The sequence below is a fragment of the Centropristis striata genome, chromosome 16, assembly GCF_030273125.1.
Source record: "Centropristis striata isolate RG_2023a ecotype Rhode Island chromosome 16, C.striata_1.0, whole genome shotgun sequence".
NCBI classification, from domain to species: Eukaryota; Metazoa; Chordata; class Actinopteri; order Perciformes; family Serranidae; genus Centropristis; species Centropristis striata.
The window spans coordinates 15,407,003-15,434,508 of NC_081532.1; the positions used below are offsets into that span (position 1 = coordinate 15,407,003).

At 42.7% G+C, this 27,506-nt stretch overlaps 1 protein-coding gene across 2 annotated transcripts in view; it reads left to right on the top strand.

Moving 5' to 3' along the window:
* Nucleotides 1-27,506, top strand: part of ralgapa2 (Ral GTPase activating protein catalytic subunit alpha 2) — a 100,685-nt gene that overhangs the window by 51,089 nt on the left and 22,090 nt on the right. For both annotated transcript variants that reach the window (XM_059352781.1, XM_059352782.1), the window contains 14 exons: nucleotides 728-856; nucleotides 2,199-2,327; nucleotides 2,572-2,630; nucleotides 2,793-2,901; nucleotides 5,051-5,161; nucleotides 5,416-5,484; nucleotides 6,555-6,692; nucleotides 8,992-9,169; nucleotides 10,643-11,477; nucleotides 12,660-12,731; nucleotides 13,462-13,585; nucleotides 13,697-13,852; nucleotides 16,867-17,025; nucleotides 19,078-19,205. In XM_059352781.1, coding sequence (XP_059208764.1) covers nucleotides 728-856; nucleotides 2,199-2,327; nucleotides 2,572-2,630; nucleotides 2,793-2,901; nucleotides 5,051-5,161; nucleotides 5,416-5,484; nucleotides 6,555-6,692; nucleotides 8,992-9,169; nucleotides 10,643-11,477; nucleotides 12,660-12,731; nucleotides 13,462-13,585; nucleotides 13,697-13,852; nucleotides 16,867-17,025; nucleotides 19,078-19,205 — 2,396 coding nt within the window. The remainder of the gene's footprint in view (nucleotides 1-727; nucleotides 857-2,198; nucleotides 2,328-2,571; nucleotides 2,631-2,792; nucleotides 2,902-5,050; nucleotides 5,162-5,415; nucleotides 5,485-6,554; nucleotides 6,693-8,991; nucleotides 9,170-10,642; nucleotides 11,478-12,659; nucleotides 12,732-13,461; nucleotides 13,586-13,696; nucleotides 13,853-16,866; nucleotides 17,026-19,077; nucleotides 19,206-27,506) is intronic.

Below are 27,506 nucleotides of genomic sequence, written 5' to 3' on the forward strand. Positions count from 1 at the left end.
TAATAATATTCAGTTGTTTCCTGTTATTGTTAGGAGGTGATTCTACAACTCTGGATCTTTATTGCTTATCAGTACTTGTTATTGTTAGTCAGTGAACAAGGATGGTGTGATTGCTAGCTAATGTTAATGCTACCATTAGCTAATGTTAGTTAGCAATAATACCGTTGAGATGTCCTACTTTAATTAGTGTGTCCTACCTAAAAAACTTAGACTAAATTACTAGTACGAATGGTAATCACTGAGGCAAATTAATAACCTTAACTATTAAGGATATTTCCCAAACCCTGACAGGCCATGATGTTGACTCATTAATAGAGCTATTAATAAACTGATCTGGCTGATGTCTGGTCAGCAATAATAGGTCACAGCCACCTAGTTTGGTCATGTATCATGATGTAGCTATCTTCAAACAGCGATCTGTTTGTGGATCAATAAACAAAAAAAAATGTCTTTAAAAACCCTCAGACAACATCACTTTGTTGAAGAATTTTTCAGTCATAGGTGAAACTACTCAGGTAGGATGGGTTGTATTGGGACTTGCCATTAACACCAAAGGTACCAAAGTCTAGCACCAATGCAAAATTTGAATGTTGTCACAACAATGCCTTTCCTTTTTTTATGTATTTCTTGCACTGCAACTGGGACACATTTGGGATGTTTCCATTTAAAACTGTGAAATGGTCTGTTAACATGTGTCTGTGTCTGTGTGTCTGTGTATGTGCATCAGGATGTTTTGAGCACCATCATCCGTTCCTGCTCTCCTCGCTTCTTCTTCCTCGGCCTTCCGGGCTTCACCATGCTCATCGGAGATTTCATCACAGCCACCGCGTGCGTTCTCAGCTCCGACTCCCCGGAGGTACGCACACACTTCCAACATTCAGATTTATCATGTGAATCAAACTGGAATCTAAAAATGTTTTTTCAATAACCAGAAAAAAATTGTTAGATAATACACATATTTTGAAATCTTCAGGAATGTCACTAAAAACCTTTCAGAGTTTTTAAAGATGCAAAGTGCTTGTTGTAAGAACGCAAAAAAAAACCCAACAGAATTCCTCCTCACACCTGTTGATCTTCATCCATTCACTCAATGTATAACAACATACTCTGTAATTAATGTCTGGAATGTTTTTTCAGATATAGTAGTTATAAGAGACAAGTTGAGGGACAAAATAACACAAATGTTTGAAACTTATTTGGATTGTTTGGCTTGCAAGAAAATCAAAGATGCAATCTTTTCCTGTGAAACAAATGACCCTGCCCTGCTAGCTTTATTCCACTTTTATATGGGACTTTGCAACTATGACTGAAATAAGTACCACAATAAAAGCCGTAGAATTATTCATCTTTGGGAAGTAAATATGTTTATTGCATTTTTACACAGTAAGCATTGTCACCTCTGCCATAAAACAAATGCAAACAGGTGATCGTTAAAACTTCTCCACACAGTCTTTTGGAATTGTGTGCTGATGTCCCTTAACTGTGTTGACAGATCAATAAGATAACCAGGTTGCCAACTTGCACAGATTTAAACATGGGCATGTTAGTGTTGACTGTCTCTTACTCCTCTGAACTCTGTGAACTGTGTGATATGTCCGTTGACAGTTAACAAGAACAATCTGCTTTATCAATCGCACATTTAATCAGCTGCACGGTGGTGTAGAGGTTAGCACTGACCCTCACAGCAAGAAGGTCGCTGGTTCGACTCCAGCCTACGGCTCTTCTGTGTGGAGTTTGCATGTTCTGCCCGTGTCAGCATGGGTTCTCACCGGGTTCTCCGGCTTCCTCCTACAGCCTGCACTTAGGGTTAATTGGTTACTCTATATTTCCCGTAGGTGTGAATGAGATAATGATTGTCCGTCTCTATATGTCAGCCCTGGCAACCTGTCCAGGGTGTACCCCGCCTCTCGCCCAATGACAGCTGGGATCGGCTCCAGCCCCACGCGACCCGAGTGCGGATAAGCGGTTAGAGATAATGAATGATTGAACATTTAATCAGTCATTTTGTTGTCCAACACCTACCATGTGTCAAGAGAATCTGTCGAGCAGCAGCGGAATCATAAATATACACAATTAATTCTGCTGGATCCCTCCAATCCTTTTTCCCCAGATAGCAACCTTCCTGCTTCCTGGAAGTGTGTTGTTTTCATGTATCTTTAGGGAATGAATGATAACCTTTTCTTTCTTATCTTCCTCAGGCTCCAAGGATGGAGGCTCAGACACTCCTGGGCTCTCTTGTGTGTTTCCCCAACCTTTACCTTCAGATTCCTGTGCTGCAGCGTGTTCCAGGCTCTGATGAAATTGTTATGAACCATGAGGATATCAAGGTAAAATGGTCAACATGTGCCTAATTGGATATATCCAGTAAAGATGTTTCAAGACAAAACTGCTCCATGTATATTTTAAGTGTGTAAGTTACCTACAGTTGAGAGAGTTTTATATATTTCTCCTAATATGTGAACATTAGTATTATTAGAATGATTTAATTTTATTACACCGTTAAAATTGATGGTGTCAGATCTTCACAGATATTAAAAGTGGATTTAATCTTGTTTTTCTTTCGCTGTTCAGGATTATCTGATCAACATCCTGCTGGAGACGGCAACTAAGGAATACTGTGAAGGGGCCAGGTAATGTAATACACTGACTATGTATAAGTACCTTATATAACCCCATTTAAAAAAATCCATTATGTTTAGTTGTGGAATAGTTATATGAATACATTTTTCACAATACAAATTATGAATTACTCTTAAATTTGCATTCATCTTAACTCTGCTTCTGTCTTTCAGGTGCATTGCTGTATGCAGTCTGGGTCTGTGGGTGTGTGAGGAGCTGATGCAGAAGAATATCCACCACCAGGTTAAAGATGCCATCAATGTTCTGGGAGTAACGCTAAAGGTCAGTGAAACCTCTTCAGCTTCATCATATTGCACATGCATTTACAGTTGTATGTCTGCTGTGTGTAATATTATTTATAGAGTACCACTGCACTTTCAGTAAATACTTGCATCATGTATAGATTGGACCATTGTAACTGTAAAAATCTGAATAGAATACATCACTGTTGGTTGCAGGGTCTTTAAACAAATTGATGCTGGATTTCATCACAGTCTTTTTTTGTTTTACCACACAAGCCCTATAGTGTTTAGCCCTCACAGAAATGATAGTTGATTACATAAAAGGACTGCAGGCCAATTTCAACATAGTGAGTGGACAAAAAGTGTGAGAATAAAACATGTTCAGTGATGTGACTCATGGGCATATTTTGGAAGAGCCCTCTTTTCTCCCTGAGTGAAGAGATGCAGAGAACCAGTGGTGGCTGTTTTTTGTGTTGTGTTTTTTTTTTTTCATGGAAAAGGGGTTTGGGGCGGTGGCGTAATTTCCAGGCTGCTCGCTCTCAGTAGATGTGGGCCAATTTAAGCAGCTACATCTCCCAGCTTCCTGCTCGAGCAACCCCCCCTTCTCTAATGGAGCAGTAATCACTCCCCTGTACAACTTGACACACAGACTCAGCCAGCCCCAAAATAGAGGGTATAGGCTGGGTGGGGGATCTAGGGGGAAGAGTGGCACTGAGAGTCTCTTTTCTAAAAGCAGGTGCTGAACTCTCAGGGCCCCTTTTTGTGTTTGGCCATTTCTGCACTCCCCACATTGTCTGCCCTTGTTACATGTTGAGAGGCATTCAGCTGGAAGAAATGGGAAATTCTATTTCTCCAAAGAATTTCAAATCACTAAAGAAATCCACATTTGAAAGAAAATTGTCAACAGCTCAATTCTTTTCTGCAATGAGTCTGGAGAAAATGAGCCATGGTTTGAAGTGGGAATGAAATTATGCTGATTATATGCACAGTAAGGGCAAAACTACATTGAAGGAAAATTACTCCGAATTTTGTCAGCATCCGCCTAAACTTTTTTCCCCCATCTTCGTCCAGTAATGGCGACACAAATCCAACAAGGGGGTCATGTAATAAACAAAATTATTATAAGTGTTACTCTCAGGGAAGTCTGAAAGATATATTTTGGAACATTGAAGTCTGGGAAATGTAAGAATGGACTGTGACCACTGAATTGCGCATCCTTTGTAACTGCTATCTGCCCAATCTACAAAAAGATTTTGCAAGATATTAAATTTGGCATGAAATGTATGCATACTACTAAATATGCGCACAGGAGCACCCCTAAGACAAAAAATGTTGTAATAATAATATAAACACCACACATTGTCTAGAGTAGAGTTTGGTCTTTTATGTGTGTTATTGCAGTAGCTCATGTGGCAAAATATTAATCTGTCCTTCACACGGTAGGCAGAACATTAGATTTTTCATAGTTTTTATCCGTTCAGACGATGCTATTGGGTATTATTAAACTCGATATATGATTTCATCGCAATATAGTTCCACTCAAAGTTGATAAGTTATCATTCTGAATTATAGCCTATCCTAATAGAAAGCTGCAAATTTGCCGCAACATATATGCTTATTACAAAATACATGCAAATAGCACTGGAGCATTGAGATGCTATTTGCTTGGCATTTCACCCTTTGTAGGTACTTTTAATAACTTCTTCATGTCTTAGTTGTGCATAAAAGCCGCAAAATCTCTTTTTTAAATTTGCCTGTAATTTTTAAAACCCTATTTTGTTAAAACACTTTAATCATCATTTAAATGTTTATGTTTTGTGAGTGCCTATTTTCACATTGCTGAGATTGAAAGTAGGTGGCCAGTTCGGCTGCATGGTGAAAAAAACAGAACAGATCCTTTTGTCTTCATTTGGAGGAAGAACTGCTGACTTTTTTAGTTCAACAAGCACACAAGTAAATCTGATGAAAGCCAGTGACTGGAAAGCTAAGGATGTCTTCACTCAGCCAGCAAGCACGACTCCCAGTGAATGGTTGTTATACTCACAGAGTGAACGTGCAAAGTGTCACAGCAGCAATGTACTGGCAGTCAAAATAAAAGCATTCTTCTGCCCCCAAGAATGAACATGTATAACAGGAAAATACTGTTCTGACAGTTATTGTCTTGTCCACCGATTTGTTTATTTGTCCAGTTTGGGAACAAAGCAGTGGCTCAAGTGGCCTGTGACGTGTTTCAGCTGCTCATCTCGCACTGGGAGCATCTCCAGAGGTTGGAGCCCAGTCTGCCTAAGAAAATCATCGAGGTAACACACACATACATACACATGGTAAACTGCCAGTGGCCATTAGAGGCCTGGGAGAACATATTATGAGAGAGAAATTGAGTCAGAAATTCCTGTCAAGCTTTTAAATGTAAGTCTTACATGAGTCATTACTCATGGTTATGCATAGGCTCCATCCTGTGGCATCACATCCATTTTAGCACACAGCCCTGACTTAGCTGATGAATAGGAGTGTGTCATCCAATTATCTTTCTCCTTGTTTTGTCCCAACACAGATCTTTGTGGCCACAATAGCCTTTTTGTTGCCGAGCGCAGAGCACTCAACAGTGGAAGCAGACAAAAAGGTACATGTTGGAAAGGAGGGGACAAGACTGAGATCTAAAGGCCCTTGATCTATCATGTTGGAATGGTGCATTTGCAGAGGAATGTGATTTGTTCTTTTCTCTTTTCCTTTATGCCTCTTTGTCTCTCTATTTTCTGTATTCGCAGTTCTGTTGTTTCTCAGGAACTGTGCAGCTATTTTTGTACTCTTAAAGGAGCAGTGTGCAGGATTAAGGAGGATATTTTGGTAGAAACGGAATATAATCATTATTAGTGTATAATCACCTGAAACTTAAAAGTGTTGTGTTTATGTTGGCTTAGATTGAGCTGTTCATAGCTACATAGGGAACAAGTCTTCTTCCATGGAGTCCACCAGATTTTTTCCACCATAGCCCAGAACAGTCACTCACTCTCAATCACTGGCACTAGAGAGGGCCTTATGCCTTTTTACATTACCCTCCACCTTATCTTCTCTCTCTCCAACATGCATGCACACACTCTGTCTATCTCTGTCCTCCTCAGTCCTGACAATTGTGCTATTTAAAGCATTCATTCGGCAGTTTGTGGGTCGGGTTCGGGTGGTTAAATATAACATATTCTATATCATTTTGCATGTTGGGCAGCTCTCAAACTTCAAAATGTAATTCTTAATTCAACCTTTGTTTTTCGTCAAATAATGATAAAATACAAATCTCATGTAAAATTTAAACTGTTTTAGAAATTACTGGTTTTAGCTAGACTAGATTAATTGAAATGGATGAGATTGACTAGGGGATAACACTTAAATATGATAAAAAACTAACAAGGACATTAGACACAGAACTAAGACACAATTACAATGACAGTAATCACAAAATGAAAAAAATTGCCCATGTGTAATGACAGAAATGGTCAGATAAAATGAGATTAAAACTTTTAAGTACTTTCGTCTAAAAACCAGCACTAAGGATAAATCTAAAATAGTTGCTAAAGTAAGCTGGATGCAACCTTATCAATAGATGCCACTAAATCCTACACAATGTTCCTTTAATATAATTTTTCTGGTTTGTTTGTCTTGATGTTTCATGACCAAACGTCTGTCTCACTTACTCAGTTGATGGTGTCACTGCTGCTCTGCCTGTTGGACTGGTGCATGGCTGTTCCCCTGAGTCTGCTGCTGGAACCAATCACCATGCCTTCACTGGAGGACCGCACATCCCACAAGCCCCCGCTGCTGGACTACATCTACAGGGTGGGTAGCTTCACTGGCAGCTCGGAGGTGGGAAACGCTGAAAGTTGCAACAAACAAACCTGAAGAATGGGCGCTCTTTATTACTGACTGCTTTCTAATATCTACTGCAACATACATAGTATTCGCCCACAGACACAATAACTCCAGCTTTGACACCTCCACCCCCACCCCTAACCCTCCAAAGGGGCTTGCCACTTTAATTAGACTCACCTCCACCATGACCTCATGTCTATGCCTCATTTAACATTATAGTGGCACAACAGCATGGAAGCACCAGCCATAGCTGACGCATGTAGTTGGCATTTATCATATGCAGCAAGCCCTTATAACTTTCTTTGTGGTTGCATATTTGTTTAAAATATGCAGTTTTCAATCTAGTTTTCCGTATTTGTCCCTCTTACTCTATATTTTACGGTCTGACCCTGAGGATGAGGGCCAGGCTTCAGGCACAAATGAATGAGGTATTATTCATTCCCTCCTGTCTGGGCAGATGCGGTCAACGGCAGATCTTTGTAAGGATGTCACCCCTGATAAGAAATGGTCCAATTATTCAAACAGGACCTTTTGTCCAGTTGATAAGCTCAGGCTATAAACGCTTGTCCTGGAGATTTGAATGGAATATGTCTTAATATGAGAGCGACTGCAGCTGCTATGAAAGCAAAGACAATTAGGCGTGATTGGTTGTCTATCAGCACACAAAAGGCATGGCCCCTCTGGGTTTCATTGGAAATAATATATTAAGCAAGGCATCACTAGGTGTGACATAATTAATGCAATATCAAGACTGAAATGTATACATTTCCACAGATACCTTGACTGTTAATTATTCTCGATAGCAAGCAGAGAATAGCCGCTCCAATAGAAAAACTCTCCTTTTTATTCAATCACTGCCAAGTGTCACTGACTGAAGGTAGCATGGAGTATCCATCTATTGTTCATGCTTCACCTTAATTTAATTGCAGTTTCATGTTTTAAATAAAAACCTTATTATACCAAGCCTTTAGACACACAATACATGTGCAACGCTAATGAAAAGGTTTTCATGCTTTTCGTGATGAGATGAAGCAAAAAAAAGCGAAAAGTGGGGAAAGTTTTTTTGGTGACTAATAGCATGCAGATCGATGTAAAAAGCAACATTGCATTAGACCTCATTGGTTCATTGGAGTTCGGCTCAAGCTTCTCCATCTGCTCGCTCAGCCTGCCTCGACAGCCAGCTGCACCATCCCTGTGTGTGTGTGTGTGTGTGTGTGTGTGTGTGTGTGTGTGCACAACTGCATGTTTGCGTTTTTATTATTTGACTGATGTGTGTGCTTAGTCTTATTCATGTATCCATACAATATGTCGCCCTCTAACTACAGTATGCACTGTGCTACCTTCCAGGAACTGTTGCTATGCGAAGTGCAGTCACTTAGTTGTCAAGCACAGCTGTGGGTTACACCCCCCCCCCCCCTTTCTGTCTCTCCACCTCTCCACAGAGGAAGCTCTTTGGGGCTTTGGTGTAGCAGCTGTTTGGTTCAGGTCTTTTCAGCTTCAAGCCTCCAATCCCTCCCCCATGCACCCAGAGGTCTGCTCAGTAGAATCATCCACATACTGTCTACATTGCCCCACACAATACTGTTTCAGATGGCAGGGCCCAGCCTGCCTCTCAGAGCGTCTCTCAGCCAAGTTTGAGCGTATGTGTGTACTGAATGGGATTAGCCTTTGCATGGCTTTACCCAAGTTGCTCTCCTCTGAATGAGAGGCCCCCCTCATTTACATACATTAGGCATATGTTTCACCCACTCATATGCAGCACCTTAGCTCCGCTCAGATTATGCAGTATACAGGTGTGTTTGTGTGTGTAGCTGAGTGTGCATGTTTGTGGTTGGAGCTGAGGATAAAGTCTTAATTAAATCAAACAGTGTAAACCTGTCCAATGGCTGTAATCAACTGCCCCAGTGCGCCTTATCTAGCCCTGCCAACGGATGCTCTGCCATCTGTTATGTAGATCGATACACTCACACATCACAGGAGAAATGGATTAGTGGCAATAAAGACCCTCTTTTCTCTCCTTCTCTCCCTCCCTCCCTCCATCGCCTTATGATGTAAATGGACCATATATTCCGCTTTCATATGCTCCTGGATCATGTCAATCCAGAGCAGGCCAGCAGGAGTGTCACTGTGCATCGTCTCACCAGACACCACCATAACTAACAAGACAATGTCTTTACACATCAAAGTGCCCATCACTGTCATGCTGTAGAAAACTACCCAGACACACTTCATCTGAATTGCAACCCTCTTTCCTCCTGTTCCTCAGGTGCTGCACTGCTGCGTGTCCGGCTCCAACCTGCACACCCAACAGAGCCACTACCTCCTCAGCCTGTCAGACTTGTCCACTGACTACGACCTCATGTTGGGTCAGGTTAAGAGCTTTGAGCCACCACCTTCCCAGACAAACACCACAGACTTCAGCAACCTGCTCACCGTAGCCGAGGGTAAGGGCACGGAGCCTCCCCAATGACACTTTTTACTACCCAGTGTGTGGAAGATTGCACTGGGCTGGCAGATAAAATAGCGACCATTATTTATTGGGTGCATAGTATGTGTGCATGGATGTGTGACAGTTATCAGTTAGTGGTGGCTGTCAGCTGTCACATCATAGCTTATCCCCAGATGGCTATCTCTGGACACTTTTTTGACACATTACTTCATTTCAGCTCATACTGTGCTTCTGAAAGACCAAAAAAAGGATTACAGGGAAAAGCAAACTCTGAGTAGCCCTTCCATTTGGAGCCTCTCCATTAAATGTCAATATCTTATTAAAAGTATGAAAAGGAAATCAACCATCACAGGGAATGGAATGTTCGCATTAGTACTCAGCCCTAGAGAGGAGACCCATTATGGGGTTTAGATAAAAAAAGTGATTTTTTTCCCTTCTTTTTTGTGACCTTGTGATTCCATTAGGCAATGTATTTCTCTCTCTCTCTCTCTCTCTCTCTCTCTCTCTCTCTCTCTCTCTCTCTCTCTCTCTCTCTCTCTCTCTCTCTCTCTCTCTCTCTCTCTCTCTCTCTCTCTCCCTCCCCCTGTCGTGTCCTCAACTTCTGAAAAGTCCTCAGAGCCCAAATACAAAGTTCAGTCTACTGAAACAATGTAAGAATTTTGAACAGTAGCCTTCACCCGGAAAATTTCACCACACCTCTGCTTTCTGGTGCACAGCTGCACAGATTCTTAGTAGAAATAACAAAACACTATCAAAAGGGCAAACCAAAGAGTGCCGGCCTAGTTATATTCATGTCCCCACCTCATATTGATCAAGTCACATCAAAGGGCTTATGCATCTCTAATGCAGCTTGGCCTGCTTTCTGAAGAGCTTTCTCCACTTTGATGGGGGATGATGGTATTGATAGCACTGTCACAATGCAAGAGTGCATCTTCTTGTTTTTTCCCACATCACTGGAGAATAAAGCACGGCATGCCTTTCACTTTGGAGTAAAAACCTGTGCATTTACATAAATGCAATTCTCTAAGTAGAGTCCTATTAAGCAGCCTGTAAAGATGGTGGTTCTCATTAGCACTCAGCCAGTCTCAACGCTTGTCCATTGTAAGAAGACTCAATAGGCTTTTCAGATTTGTCTCTCGTGATTAGATGCTACCTACTTTGAGGTGTGTTGGCCAAGCTATTGTGAGAAATGAATAAAGTAGCCCTATTAGTAATCATAAATTAGATCTGGCTTTGTATGAAAAAAAGAGCTAACAGAGATGATAGCATGTCTACACACAAATGCGGGGCTTTTGAAAAATAGTTAGCAAAGTGCATATTGGACATATTATTAAAGATAGACCCATGTGTGGCTTTATTCTACTAAACCCATCAGTAACTTTAACCATTGACCATGTTTTACACTATCATGTTTTTCTTCAGAGACGGTCTCAGTATTTCTATCTCCATGCCCTCATTCTCCCACCAGAAAAGCGGCGTCGGAACATGGAGCTGATTCCGCTGACAGCACGGATGGTCATGACACACCTGGTGAACCATCTGGGCCATCATCCCCTAAGCGGTGGCCCAGCCCTTCTCCATAGCCTCGTGAGCGAGAACCACGACAACCCCTACGTTGAGTCGTCGGAGCTGTCCTCCGAAGTCTTCAAAAGCCCCAACCTGCAGCTGTTTGTCTTCAATGACAGCACGCTGGTGTCTTACCTGCAGATCCCTGCCGAGACTCCGACTGTTGGACAGCCCCCTCAACCTTCCTCCCAAGTGCGCGTCATCGTCCGGGACATCTCGGGGAAATACTCGTGGGACGGCGCAATACTCTACTGTACCACCCAGGAAGACTCCTTCGATGCAGGAGTTTTTAGTGCAGTTGATCGCCCTCTGTCTTCGACCACTACTGTCGCTCACAACAGAAACCAGCCCAGCTCTCCGACAAAGGGGCCGTACAAAAATCATTGTTCTGTCTCGGACTCCCTCTCTGACTGCTGTGAGGAGGAGGAGGTAGATATTCTGGATACACTTTTAGAGGAGCTGGGCCACAGCAGCCCAGAATGCCTTCCCCAGCCACAACTTAGGCTCAACCAGCCTGCCCCTTCACCCCACGGCATGAACCTAGAGCAAGAGAGCTCCATCCTGGAGGCCATTCTGCGTCAGACTCAGCAGGAGGAAGAGCAAGTGAGGAGGTGGGATGCTGATGTAAGCTTTCGGGCCGCCTGCCAGAGGGAACCCTCCCACCAGGAACCAAAAGCTCCTTTCTACTTCTGCCGGCTGCTGCTTAATGACCTTGGCATGAACTCTTGGGACCGCAGGTACCGACTGAAATTAGCTTCAATCACTGGTCTGCTTTCCACTGAAATAGAAGTTTGGAAAAATGTATTCAGGGGTCATAACTTTAGTTATAAAGCATCTTCCATTTAAACATGCAGCCCACCAAATGTCTTCACAGAGCAAAAAAAACAAAAATATTTAAATTAAAATTAAATTTCACATGACAAAAAATGACAAGAGTAAGACAATAAAATGTTAATAACTAATAAACCTAAGGCTATAACATTACTCCAGATATTCAAAAAACTGATTAAAAAGGTACTGAGAGCTTTTCATAGCCAGTGGCAGGAATAAGAATATAAGAATATTTCGGGGCATAAAAACAGAAGGCACACATAAGGAACATTTAAAAGAAACTTGCAGACATATGAACAAGCTGTAGTTTTTTATAGACTTTTCAGGTACTTCAGTTAAAAGAATTGCAGTAGTCTTTCTCATTTTGCTGCTCATTCACTGGTACTTTTGTGCACCTCTGAGCTTTTCCGTTACTGTTTTGCTCTGCTGTTTATAAAAACCTGCAAAATAAAATATTTGACCATTTTTTTTAAAAAGGTCTGACTATGGCAATATTCCTAAAATATAAAAAGGACTTTTTTTATTACCTTGTTGAAATGACAATTTATGGCGTTTTAAATCAATCCCAAGTGAGAGGTGGTCAATTGTGATCAGCTCACAAAGGGTGCATTTTAATGGCATGTATGGACAGCCTCCAAATTACTTCTTCATCCTTAAAGTAACTCAGCTGTTCGCCCGTTACTCAAAGAGAGGAAGTTAAAAGCACTGTGGAGTCTAGAGTGTCTTAATCTCCTCTCCACAGGGGAAAAGTGCCCAGCTGTTTTCACTAAGGTCTACCTTGCAGAGCCACATCTTTGCCGTGCATCCTTGTAAATTAAAAGCTTACACCTCTTAATGGTGATGGTGCATCGTGCACACAGCTAGTAAGAGATTTCTGTTTGCACCTGTGACTTGTTTTTGACCTTTGTTAATCTTGTCTGAAAAACAAAACTTTGGCTGAAAACAGGTTTCCTTCGACAATTTTCTTGTAGATTAAACCACTTTTTCAAATGGCCTTTCATTGTTGCCACCATGGCAGTTTCCTGAATTTTGTTTTATGTGCAGAATTGAAAATATCACATTTAATCAAGACTGTTTTTGTCAAACAGGAAAAGTTTCCATTTGTTGAAGAAGAACTCCAAACTCCTAAGGGAACTGAAGAACCTGGATTCCAGGCAGTGGTAATACCTCTTTAGATTAAATGTGGAATTTTATATCATGTGTCTATCAAACCTGTTTCCACATAAGTGAAATTAACGCAGGTTATAAATCATACAGTTGCTCCAGGCAGATTATATTGCCCCCTCCCTCCCTTCCTTCCCAATGATCTTTCTTTTTGCACCATCTCCTGTTGATCACAGCCCTGGAAGTCTCCCACTATCACTCTTGCTGCCCTTCTCTTACTGTGTCTCTTTTAGTCCAATCAATAAGTACACCACGCATTGCTAATGCCAGGAGCTTATTAAAGATTTCCCTCTGGACTGGACTTGATTCTCCCAGATGGCCAGCCTTGTTGGGCAATAACAACCTGTGCACAAGCATGCGAAGTGCCCTAAATCTACTCCAGCATGATGTACTGCCATGGCAACAGGGAAAGTAGACGGAGGCCTTTGCTGCCATCTTTTTTTTAAATCATGTTAGAGCTGGAGAGATAGTGGAAAAAATTTGCAGACACGTTCACATTCTGCTGTCCTGATTTTTTTTCCCAACAACTCAATTACACTTACACACACAATTTACCTCCATAATCATGGTGTAGCATTTTGAGTCATTGAATTCACATTTCAAAGCATTGTGATGAGAAGTGGGTAGAGTAGTGTGAGTTTCAAGTTCTGTTGTGCCTGTAAAATTGGCTGCTGCGTGGTTGCTGTTCCTCTTTTAATATCAGCTACTGTATGTTTTGTTCTATAGTCGAGAGACACACAAAATTGCTGTGTTCTACATTGGAGAGGGCCAAGAGGACAAGTGCTCCATCCTGTCTAACAGCGCAGGCAGCCAGGCCTATGAAGACTTTGTGTCCGGACTGGGATGGGAGGTGCCGACAACACACCCTCAAATACACTCTCCCTTTGTATCTGCAGATGCAGCTTAGATATTCACACACTCATAATCAATAAGCTAAATTGTGATTAAATGTATCCCTCAGGTGGACCTGGCCACACACTGCGGCTTTATGGGTGGCCTCCAGAGGAACGGCAGCACGGGTCTAACTGCCCCTTACTATGCTACCTCCACCGTGGAAGCCATCTTCCACGTCTCCACTCGTATGCCGTCTGATTCTGACGACTCCCTCACCAAAAAGGTTTAAAATGTATTTATTTTTTAAAGAAGTGTTTAAAGCATATTTCAGTGTCTCTGGTATGGAGATGTACTGCTTTTCGCCGTTATATATGGTACTAAATTGAATATATTTGGGTTTTGGACAAAACAAGACCTTTAAAGACATTACCTTTTACTTTGAGCAACTGGGATGGACATTTTTTACTATTTTCCAACATCTTATAGACCAAATGATTAATTTATCAATCTAGAAAGTAATTGGCAGATTGATCCATAATAAAAAAGAATTGTTAGTTGCAGCCCTATTTGTGTTTGCTGTATGATCTGTTTTTAACCTCTGATGATAAATCCTGTCTGTCCGTGGTATTTAGATTAACCTCATATGTATTGTATTAATTGCACTTATCAAGTCCAGAAAATGTCAGGAATAAGAGGGAAAATACTGCTTTGCCCGTTTGATGCAGTGACATGGCTACACAGCCCGGCCTGCCTCTGTGTTAAGCTGTGATCAGGAGGTGTGACTCCAGAGTGCGGGCATTGATTAGTGACCCTGGCCAGGCAGGCCTGAGGAGTAGAGAGTCGCAGGCGCGTGAGTGAAGAGAGGGCATGTGCCGCTGCGGTAATGACTATGATTCTGCTAGCCCCTGCCCCCCTCCCTGTGTGCTGTGACCAGGGCCTGGATTCAGCCATTAGCTCTCCCTGCTAGGGCAGGCGCCGGCCGGATGCCGGCAGGATCCTTTTATCCAATTCCTGCTGCCGCCACAGGAGCGATCGATTGGGTTCTGCAGTGGGATTCTGAGCTGTAGTGCACCAGTAGCAGTTAGCACGAAGAAATGAGCCGCAAGGCCCCTGCCCGCGCTGCCAATCTTCTCATACAGTATCCTGCTGGGAAGGGAAATTCATCAGGCTCTCCTCATATCCAACCCCCCTCCAGTCTTCCACAGACCTTCCCCCTCAACGTTTCACAAATAACCCCCTGCTCATTCCAAACCCATCCTGAACCTGTGCTTAGTGATGGCAAAAATGAGTTACATTTTGACTTTGGTTGGCCAGAGTGAGGCGCTGGAGGGGTGGCCATGCCCAGAGTGGAGTGTGCTGCCACTCTTCTTCCATCCATTTCGTGATGAACTTCTGTAATTGCTCATGCTCACCTTGCAAAGATCTCCACACCAGCCACAGGCTGTTCAGAAATTGGCAGGCTAGCTGCATGCATGGATGCGTCGAAAAAAAGATGGCAGGGCAGAGAGAAGAGAAAGTGGTATGAAGAATTGGATTGAGAAACAGGCTTTGTCTGTGTCCAAGTAGGATGTTTCCCTGTCAATTTAAAAATAACACTTTTAGTCCAGCAGTCACCCACTTTACTGCCTGTAACCATAGAGGCATACTGTGGGGGAACGACGAATGGGGGAGCTCTCTCTGGGCAGATTGCCTGTTTGAAGAAGATGGAGAGAGAAAAAAACAGCCAAACCAAAAAGAAAAGAGAAAAAGCCATGAATTCCTCAATCCAATTGTGGGTTTTAGGGTAGTGCAGGCTGCAGCAGTAGCAGCTGGCTTCAGTAATGTGGTTATAGAAGCGACCTGCAGGGTTGGGGTCAGGCCATGTAGACCGCTTGTGTGTATATATGTGTGTGTGTGTGTGTGTGTGTGTGTGTGTGTGTGTGTGTGTGTGTGTCTGTGAAAGAGAGGGAAATAGACGGGTGCCTTAGCTATCACATTCACCCCCAGGCACCGCAGCTTAACTGGGCTGCTGCAGGTTGTTTTTATAAGGAGCCTCTTGTGTTCTGCGGTCCTCTGCTCTGCTGTCTCCATGTGTGTGAAGCCCATTGGTTGGGTGGGAGGTCAAAGAGGGCTAATTGGACAAGAGCCTTTGACTTGAATCACATTTTATAAAAGAAGTCTCAAACATTTGGATGTGATTAACAAGGGAGTAAATAGATTGGTGCAGAAGATGATTGACTAGAGCATAAGCATCCTCATTAAACTTGTGATTAAGCTCATCCAAATGCTAATATCTTAACCCAAATTAACATCCCAGTGTTGATTGTCTACCGCAAATGCATATTCAACATTTTCTCTGAAATTGTCCCAGTGACTGACCCGGTTGGTACCTGCTGATCCTTGGACAGACAGACTGAACTGGCAAGCTCCAGTAATCAGCATGCCGTGGATTTGTTTAAGATTACCGTATTACCATAATTAAGGGCTTATAATAGAATGTGCTAATTGCATTTTTGGTGGCGAGGGCATGTTTCCTAATGGCTCATTAGGCCCACAGTACATTGGCAGATGTTTTCTTCCGAGTAGAGGCTCACTTTTCAGTGTCCATGATACCCCAGAAAACATCATAGGGCGACCAGTTAATAAGTGATCTACACTTGTCAGAGAATACAATGTGGCTGTGTCCCTCTATTTTACTTTGCGAAGCTGTTTACCTATTTCAAATGAGCATCAGGCAATTTCCTGTCATTTAAGTCTACCTTCTTGTCCTGTCCACTTTCATTTGAGTTTGTGAATAGAGTGGAAATGGGAAGCAATTTAATCTGTGATGGGGAAAGTCAATTGGATTTGAATTATTTGGTTTTGAAATGCTCAGTTTTGTTCATTTTGTGTTGGCAATTTGAATTTGTAATGAAAAAGCTATAAAAAGAGTCAAAACCAGAGCCCAGGCCTCTATTTAAACCATTGTTTTCAAACAAAGTTTGTGATTGTAAGCAGTCACTTTCCTCTCACACCTGCTGCAATTATGCGGATGCAACAACAGTACTTGTAAAAAATTAAATAAGATATACCTATATGCAGTGATAAAGCCAGTGACGGCACTTTACAGTAAATAATGTGTTATTATCCCCTTGTACACCTCTTACACCTCAGTTCACTCCTGAGCCTTTTAGAGGTGAAGGATGAAGTACTGTCTAGATATAACCAGTGACCTGCCCTAATCTAACTGAACATGTGTTCTTGTCATCATTACCGTACTGATGAAAATCACCTGCACTTGCCAGGCACTTGATTAGACTGATTTTGTTTGTCTGGCAGCTGCGTCACCTGGGAAATGACGAGGTCCACATAGTGTGGTCAGAGCACACACGGGATTACCGACGTGGCATCATCCCAACCGACTTTGGAGACGTGCTGATTATCATCTACCCGATGAAGAACCACGTCTATTTCATCCAGATCATGAAGAAACCACAGGTAAACCAGTGGAGTTTGTAAAGACTATTGTCAACTATACACATGTGAGCAAACATTTCGCAAATTAACTATTTTCATTCTGTACTAACCTAACAAAGTGTCTTAAGTTCCTGGCACAATAAGCAACCACTCAGGCTATTTTCAGCACTGCACCAGTTTCCAGCCTCTGCTCACAAGTTAAAGCAGTCATTTCTCTTTGCTTCCTATTCAGACTTTGCCAGAGTTGTTTAGGTCCTTTGTCCTGTTGTGGTTTCTGTCTGAAGGCTCTCAGTTTCCACTACTCCAGCTGTGCATTATTACCCACACTGTGGGTATGTTCTCTCAGAGATGGTTACTTTCCTTTCCTGGCTAGCTTTCATCTTGGCTACTCTGTGGTACTGCACTCGATGTGTGGTCTTCCAGAGGATGGCAAAATGTCCTTGTCTGATAGGGGCTGCCTTCAGATGTCCATATACAGCCATGATATTTTGATTATTTGAATTTTAAAAATCTAATCTGTATTGTATTCCTCACTGTTAAGGCATTGATTACTTTTATTTTTTGTTTTCCACTTTTTTTTAGAGATGAGAGAAATGCAAAATATAAAACAAGAAACAATACAATCCCACTTTAGCTTTATTAGGCCAGTGTAAGATATAAAACAGCCCCAGAGCTAGAGGAGCCCCAGAGGAACTTTACATGTACATAATCTATGGCTGATTATAAAGCATGGAAAGCATAATAGGACCATTAAAATTATTGTTCAACCACCTGTATTAATGCTACACAAAAAATTGAAAGTTTAATTCTCAGCTGTGTTGTCATAGACCAGCTCTGTGGAGAATTTTCTGTAATGTATTACTATAGTGGGGTGCATGTGTTTCATATGGCCTTAATGACCTCTGTCAAGGAGGTCATGTTTTTGGGTTGTTGTTTTTTTTTCACTTTTGTTATAATTGTGAGATTGGGTATTTGTGCTGCATTCATATGGTGTTGAAATAATTGTTTCTGAAAAATGTGTTCCTTATTGGCAAATGTCTGTGCTTTCCGTGTGCCCCTCTAGATATATTACTACATTTTTTTGTCACATATTTTATTAGTTTGTTTCTTAATCTTTATTACCAAGTAATATGGTATTTTAATCTCATTGGGGATCAAAATGATCTGCATTCATGAAGACCCTGCGGGAGACTGGATTGTTTGTGTTTGACAATTAAATTTAACAAGTACATTTGCCTTTTACTTCAGCATTCCCTTCAGATAACAGCTTACCTAAACATACACAAAGACAAAAGGTACATCAAGTTTAAATTCTTCAAATTTTAACCCCCACCCACCCCCCAACTCCACCCCAAGCAGACCGGCAAATCTTTCCAAAGTACTACAACATTATTGGCCTCCACCTCCAAGAACCAGTAAAGCTATACACTCAGGTTTACAGGTTTAGATACTAGTCTACACAATGTCACACCCCAGTTTTCTTTTGTGTGATTTAAGTTAATTGGTCTGTGTCATTTCTCAAATCCATTTATTGTATAATTTGACTGGTTATTATATGGGCTGAACTGCCAAGTTGAAGACAGCAGGACCTTTTGGAGACTTTGACATTCACGTCAACTTCCAGGTCAACGACCATTGAGCTTCAGTGATTAAGGGCCCCCTTCCAATATGCATGAACAGACGCGTGTACCCACACACACTCACACGCTGCCGCTAAAATGCATATTGCCCCTTTGTATTTGTTCGGTAGCTCAATATGAGGGTATTGTTTAGTATTGATTGTCATTTTAATTTCATTTGCCTTACATTGATTCACATTAGATATGTGTGGTTGTGATGCAAAGTTAGGTAAAAATCCAATTTCAACTTGAACCCTTGCCCTAAACAGATGGCGAAACGGTTTTTTAAAAAAAGAAGAGGAACAAAAAGATTTTTAATCAACCCTTTCTAATTTTGGGGCACTTATATATACAATGAAAGGACACTGACCAAATTAACTTTGGATCAATGTGGAAGTTTTGATGCCTCATGTTATTATTCTTTTGATTTATTTTTCTCTCTTCACTTCCCCAGGTTCCTTTCTTCGGGCCTCTGTTTAATGGCGCCATCATCACTGGGACGCTGCTGCCAAGCTTGGTGCGGGCCACCTGTATCAATGCCAGCAGAGCTGTCAAGTCCCGGCTGACTCTCTACCAGAGCTTGTATCCTTTACTCCTCATGCCGTCTGCTTCATTTACTGTTCACTATCCCATACGGGCATGGCTCATCAGAGGAATGCAACAATTTCTGAAAGTCAACCGTCGATTACACATACAGCTGAAACCATTAAGGTTATGAGCATACATTAGCTATGTTCTTACGATGATTTCATTAGATGCATAATGCCACTGAGCCTAAATTTTCAGCAACACCAGTGGCCCATTTGGGTAAAATCATTGAGACATGTGGCGTGCTTGTCACGTAAGCCAACGTACACAGCTGAGTGCTGACACTGATCTTTATGGGCTGGCTGATTTACATACAGCTATTAGGCCGGGGCTGTTTCACAGCCTGGAGCAGCATTGGAGGTTATGTGGGGCTGTTTTGGGCAGGAGCACAGATAATGTGTCATCATCTATCACTACTGTTTTATGGAGCGCAAAGAGAGCCAAAATAAGAGCACCCTCAACAAATGCATACAAGTGCACACGCACGCACATACTCGCTCTCATCTCTCCACCCATCCATCCAACAGCGTGCCGTTAAGAGCCTGACTCCAGCTGTAGTTGTCAGTTGGTTTAAAGGGAGTGTAATCACCAATGGAGATGAATTAGCATGTGAATGCCAGCAGCACAAAGTTGGGGGGTGAGATGGGGGGCAGAGTCGGGATGGCCCCTGGAGGGGGAAACCTGATCTCCCTCAACGCCCCGCTCCTCCTCGGACAGCATGTACGGCACCGCCTCACCAGAACCACGCTGCCCCTCTGGTGGTTGCTATAGAAACCTCCCCCGAGGAGGTTTCGTTTGGGTGGAAGAGTAGGTTCTATTGTTTTTCAGACATTGACATATTTTTAAAAAGTTGTTGTTGTTTTTCTAATAATTACGAAGTCCTTGTATCATAGTCATTTACCAAAAAAAAGGCTTTTGCTCTTTAATTATCCTGTAACACACCCTGTGTACGTTGTTTACAGTTGGGTGTGTGTAAGTATGTGTCTGCCTGTGTTCGTTTTCACAGTGCATCACATCCCCTGGCCCCCTACCCCTATATCAGGCCTTGTCTGTGTGTCCCCGGGGGAATCCTGAGTGACAGATGTCTGTTACCCGACGCCAAGTGAATTAGCCCAGTGTGACTCTCAGTGCCAGAGGGGGGCCAGCCACAGGCCTGCCTGCCTCTGCGAGCCTCAGGGGGTGAGGGGGGGGTAGGTGGGTGGGACAGTACCGGGCCTGTGCTCGGGCCACAAAAGCCTTACCTGGCATTCCTTAGCAGAGGAGCAGACAGCACAAAGGCATGATCTATGAGTGGAGATAAGCGCTGCCTCTGGAGTTCTGGCACTGATAGGCTGCCAGGCCTCACGCACTCCAAGAGAGGAGATGAATGAATGTGCCAGGCAAAGCCCACTGCCAGCATGAGTATCTGCATGTCTGTTTTTTCTGCTGTTTGTCTGCCTAGCTTGAGAGCTTGTGAGGGCAGAGGCAATGTTTAAACTAATGAATAGCCAGCATGTTACATGTGGTGTATGCCATGTGATAACCATGGTTTTGTTCTGACTGGCATGAACCACAAAGAAAAGTCTTGAATGGCAGGTGAAGTTCCTCTTTTTTATGCCTCAATCATTGGATTTGCCGTTGCATTATACCAGCCTTTTGCACTTCTCTCTTTCCAGTCATCATTCTTCCATCTTCTCAGGTTATGTGGCTCTTTACCTTTCACAGTTTGGGACAATGACCTGTTTTTTTTCCAGGGATGTGTGTTTTTTTGTGCAAGATGGAAAAATCCTCTTCCTTAGTTTACCCCTTCACAATGCCTTAACAATCCTCAGTCTGCTCTCTGCCTGTGAGGCCACTCTCCAAGGTAATTAGTTGAATATTTCTTCAAAGAGAAGCTATATGACCCCTGTGTGTCCAGATAAAAGGCCAGTATGGCGCTGCGGCCCCCTCTTTTGCTCTGTCACAAGGCTCGAGAGGACTCCAGCAGTCTGCCGCAACGCTCACAGAATCTCTCAGGCTAATAGGATTTGATATTGAAAAATGACCACCAGCAACATTTTCAGAAAATACACAGAAAGGCTATAAGTGTGTTTTGCAGATAGATCCCCCCCTCCTTGCTGTCTTTCTCTCTTTCTCTTCATCACATCCTCTTTCTCCTCTCTCCTTTTCCTTCATCTCTGAACTGTGAGGATCTGTGAAATCTGTGTAGTTGTTTTCTTGTACAGGGTCCAGCTCTTGTTGTCGGTTAGAATTTGTGTCAATTTCTTCTGTCAAGACCCAGCCATGGCCTCGTAGACATCATATCACAAGCCTCTCACAGACAACTCCTAATGTATCATCTATTATTTATATGCCTGATGGAAAATGCAGCTGGTCTGGCTTTGTGTGTACTAAGTGTATTGTCTGCAACTAGTCCGCACTTCACAGTGGTGTTTTGAATAATTGAGACCACAAAATGTTCAATCTAAAACAATTTAAGTTTTTATAAAAAAAAACACCATTCTTTTTTTTTTGATTCATAAGCAACAGAGTAGAATAAATAAGTCTTCCTCTATGAATGGCACTTGCATGCACACAGTGTGTGACATATGGGCTTGAAAGACACAATGAATTTGTTTGCGTCACCTGAACCCAGTCTGTCACTGAATGGCTTTGCTGTCTGCTGCCATTTACTGTATGATGAAGATCCTTCATACTGTCACTGTAGAATTATGTCTTCATCCAGACACTGGGATTCATTTCTCTCTTCAACAAGCACTTGAGTTTGATGTGCCGTCCATCACTCTTTGTGATGGGGGTATTGTTAAGGGTAAAAACTGTCGGTGTGTATGTGTGTGTGTCGGGGAGACGGCAAGTTTCTAATAGGTGAGACAGTGCGGAACTGACCTTGATTCAGAGACATAGCCTCCCTACTGGACGGAATCAATAGTTTTTGCACACTGCCCTTAGTCCCCATCCTCTGCTCTGACACACACGTAAACACACGCACGCACACACACAGATCCATCTCCAGGCAGCGATCAATAACCATAATCTGTTTCTGCCCATCGCCAGTCATGCGAGCCAGGCTTTTAGGTTGTGTGTGTGTGTGTGTGTGTGTGTGTGTGTGTGTGTGTGTGTGTGTGTGTGTGTGAGTGTGTGAGTGTGTGAGTGTGTGAGTGTGTGAGTGTGTGTGAGTGTGTGAGTGCAGTAGCAGAAAGAAGAGAGAGAGGCTTGATCCTTTCAGTGGAACCCAGAAAAGCTGCTGAAGTCTGTCATGTTCCCTCATAGGCTCATGTGAGCATATCTACAGTTCCCTAGCTCCCCTGAATGCCAAAACAACATGTTCGTAATTTCACTGGATGTATACTGAAAACATAATGGATATGATATCCTGTATGCACTCCTTTGTGTGCTATTGCCGTCACCCCCCCTCCTTCCCAGACGCCATCATAATTATTACAGTCACTGCATTGGCAATGACATATTCTCACACCCCTTCTGAGCAAGTTATTGTCCCACTCTCGCTGTGTCTTTGTTCAACAGCGATTCATTCTTTTGTATACTGTAAGATTCCTCACCTAGCGGAGATGAAAGTGCGCCTGTATGCATGATAGGATGTCATGAATAGGATCTGCCATGTTAGTGTTGTCTCACATGAATTATTTAGCATCGCTGATAGGTCTAATTTGCCAGCTGTTGTGCCATAACTGTCGGCAGTCTCATAGATAATACTCAGCAGTCTATATCACTGTGGAACACAGTGCTTGACTGGGCACAGTGAGACGCCAAGCTAGTCATTATATGTTGGTTTCATGTAATGGTCTGAGCTGATATGAGTATAACTAGCCAACTTCCTGTTTATGGAAAACAGGGCTTACCAACTGAAATGATTCAAAGGCTCCACGTAATTTGAATTTACAGTAAAATTCTTAAAGGGACACTAAAGAAAGGACCTTGACTTGTCATGCTATGTATTTTAACTATCTAGAGATCTGTATTACTGGATTCAGGCCTTTTAGTTGGAGGCAGTTTGCAGTTTTTCGGGTGGGTAGGTGGTTGGGGGTGGGGTTAGGGTCCATTTCTGGGTTGAAGTGTCCCTGCTTGGAGTTGGCCAGGGCGTTTTGGGCGGAGGCTGGCATTGGCTTTGATAGAGCAGTTGAGAGTTTACGCAGTATTTTGGGGGCTACACAGAGAGGAGGGGTCTCTCCCCCACTGAATGTTTTAACCTAATCCCATTATCAGTGTAGCGCACTGCCTCCCATCTCTTTCCCCCTCCTTATCCCTACCCCCTCCCACCCTTCTCTCCAGCTGACCAGCTGTTCCTGCCGGGACTCACGACAATGTCCGATGTGTTCAGATCACTGAGTACCCCCCCCTCCTTCTCATCCAACACACACACACAAATACACAGAGCACAGTCCATGCACAACCAAAGCAATTGCCTAGCCCATTGCTGGAGCCTAGGAAGACCTACAGGGAGGAGGGTGTTAGTGAGGGGAGAAGGGGGTAGCTTTGGGGGTGAGGAGGGGGCAAGCACAGGCCTGTCAAACCAAGAGCCCTGACTCAGGAGGCAGCCCAGCTCGGATGGCATATGGCGTCTAGCTTCATACAACATGCAAAAGTATTCTCTCCCTTCGCCTCCCCCCTCATCCACTCCCCCCTCTCCCTGTCTCCCTCCCCTGCTGCTAATGCAGAATGACTCATAGCATTACTCATTTTTTTTCCTCTGTCCCCCCCATGCCCCCCCCTCACATTAGTTCCTCCTCCTCTTGCCACCCAGCCTGTAACAAAAGGCGTCCGCTGCATGGCACCCACACCCTGAAAGCCCTGGGGGCCCAGCCCAGCCCTGCCTGCACTCTGAGGTCTGAGCTTCATGGGGGCCGCCCCTTTTAAACACAGGTAGAGCAGGCGTGGAACCAGACGGCCAACAGCAGGGACCCAGAGCCCCGCCTGGGGTAGCGTACACACACTGCTGGTGTCAAACTGTTGTGCCTGTTAGTGCGTTTGTGTTTGTATGTATATGGAGGCTGCCTTTATTTTGTTGTGCCTGTGGTATTACTAAAACATTATGCTTTGTGTGCTCGGGTGTGTTTATGCATTTGTGTTCACAATGTGTCCTGGTCGTGTCTAACTGCAACCTTTTTGACAAATAAGAATTCTTTTATTTTCCAAATAACAGAAGTGCTCCCTTCAAGTGCAATTTGAGTCTAGCTGGGTTAATTCAGCGCTTTCCACATTTTGATTTATTTTCCTTCACTTGATTACTTGTACTATTAATGAACAATTTTGTGGTGTCAGGGGGCTTTCAGCTGCCAAAATAACATACAAAATCTTTTTTTCACAGAACATGAAATAATTTAAAAAATACAAATTTTCAACTATCTCTAATAGAAACCGCATAGCCTAGTGTAACCCCAAACATTTCATGCTCTGTGTATTTTTAAACTTGAACCCGCACCCTCATGCCCCTCCCCTTCTCTCTCCGTCTGTTAGGTATTCATGTCTGACATCTGTGTGTTTGTGAGCGGCAAAGTGAAAGCCAGCAAGACTGCCAGTTTTTTGTGGGTTTGTCTTCTCTGTCCCATCCCCAACTCAGCCTTTGGGTATCAGGTGGAATAACATTGACAAGACCATAACAGTTATGCAAATTATTTTAATGTATGTTTTGATAACTGTACATCAGTTTTACGGAATACCAATTTGTTTTTTGTTTTTTACTTATTTCAGTATGTAACTTGTTACCACGCCTTTGTGTGGATTCTTGAAAATTTTTCTCTAAAATCAAATTGACCTGACAGCACAGATCTGATTTGCCTCATTGTTTACATGTAAACAAAATAATACATTCTCAAAGTGCAAAGAAATTTCAAGTGTAGTAGTTTTTGTTTTAATTTCTGCTAAGAATTAAAATTATAAATGAAAAACGTGTTGTCAGTTTACAAGAAGTATTTTTCTACTGATACAAACTTACAGTATATTTCAAGTATAGAAGTACTATACTAAATACACATAATTGGGTATTCATTAAAAATCTCATATATTTAATAACTAATGGATAGCTGTCATACATTTTTTTTAATGACAATTGCAACGTTATGACAACCATTTTCATACTGCTGCCGATGAAGAAAAGATCCTATTTCCACTAAGTTAAGGCTCAATAAAGTAAATTCCCACAGATTGAACAGGCAAAGAGGATAGCATGACTTTCATCACATTTATTATATTTTGCATACACTTGAGCATGTAGACCTAACAGTAAGTAATCATCCCAAATTGGCTACTAATATGTAAAGGAATGACTGGCTGTGTTGGTTGGATGTTAACATTCATCAAGATTAGACCCTTGGAAAGAAAGTCCAAGTGCCCTCGCTAAATATCAGTAACAATAAAATTGTTACAGTGATTCTGTTGCTAACAGGTCAGTGGTCTCTGTCCATCAGCCAGAATGCCCTGACCGCAGTGTCACGACTGGACTAGTACCGACTACATTGCCGTTAGGAAGACGTGTTCATAGTGATTGATGTGTGGTGGTGCTGCTTCAGCACGGGTGTAAAAACCTGTCTGTCTGCTTTAAGTGATAAGCATCCAGCTAGCCATTCCATCTGTTCCCCCTAGCCCTGTTTAATTAATGAACTTTCTTTCTCCGCCCCGTTGCCAACCAGCGCAACACTAAAGCAAAAGCTGTTAGCCCTCTCAGGTTATCCAAATGGATGCGTGTTCTTGTCCCCCCTCCTCAATGGGTGCGTTCTCATTGATTAGTTATGTTTTGTTTTCCCCTCTTTTGTCTCAGGGTTCTTGAAGGGAGGGTTAATGAGCTTTCCTGGCAAGCTGTAGCGCTTGGAATCCGGGGATAAATGGGAATAATTTTGTTGTTTTTTTGTTTTGTTTTTTTGTGATGGGCTTGGCAGAGATGTGAAGCCTCGTGCCACCGTGCGTGTTTGTGTGCAAGTGTGTACATGAATGATAATGTGTGTTTGTTTGGATGTGTATGAATGGCTTTGAGGCGGGGTATATTGCATTTCATCCCTGCTGGTCCATTATTCCTCTTCAGAAGCAGGGGATCTGGAACACTCTTTAACAGTTGGGTCTGTCACTATTCATCTTTCAGCCATCTCAGCACAACTCTTGTCCTTTCCTCCTTTTACCACCAAGTACTCTCTCCCTTCCTTTATGTCCCCTCTTCCTTCCGTGTCTCTTGTTACAAGGCAGTGGACAGCCCTTTGTCTAGCTAAAGCTGCCCTCTTTTGTTTGTGCGGCCTTTTTTTATCCTTGTGCTAATCGCCATGGTCGTGTGCCTGAGTTAGACCCCATATTTCTCGCTCAGCTCTCCTTTGTTTGACACACCGCCCCTGATAAGAATCCCAATTCTAGGGCCTCTCTGATATTGAAATCCAACAGCGGCGTAGAAAGAGCCTTCAATCATCCATTATCTGTGCTCCAGTGATTACCATTCAATCTCCCAGGGTCCAGGCTCCTCATCACCGGCCCCAGAGCTGAGGCGTCCCCTGAAAGAACCTGCATCCCTCAACGCCTGTGTCACACGCAAGCATATCCATAGATATTTCTGACGCCGTCTTGAGACAGCCCTGCATTGAATGCTGCTGGGAAATGTCACTGAAATGTCACTCATCGTTCTCCGCTGGAATCTCCTGGTCTCTGATGTGGCCCTGGGTTTTTAGGGACTCCTGTGAGGACACCTTGTGACATTATTGGGTTTCTTTGTCCCTGAATGGCCATTACATTTTCAATTCTCTTTTTTTTGTTCACAGCCTTGGACTGCTCTTTTTCTTTTTACATGAGCCCACATTGCTTTTAATGTCACAGACTTAATTGGCTGTTTTTAAGAAGGAATTAGTTGATTATTTATAAGTTGCACATTAATGCCTCTTTAAACGGTTCAAAGGCAATGTCTGCTCCTCTGCTGGCCTGTGGCCATTGTTCTCTTTTAGAGGATGTCCTTGTGCCTCGCAGCATTTGCATTTTTGCACTAAATGGAATTTTCTGCATTGACAGACAAGGCACAGCAAACAAAGCAATAACAAAAACAAAACATTTAAGTATGCATCGCTGTGCATTGTCTGCCTCTTCTTACGGAAAGCAGCCTTTGATGTGTTAATACTGATAGTCTGTGTTTCATTGTCAAGTGGTGGATGTGGCTGAAAGAGAAACACTGAGAAATATTGGCCAGATCTTCCTGTGTCTCTCCACTGCAACAGGCTGTAGTAATATTGAGTTTGATACCAAACAAGGAGTATTGTTGGTTGCAGAAGCAGACACAACATTTCTAATAGTGGGACCCCTTATCTTAACAACTACATGAATCTTTGTAAT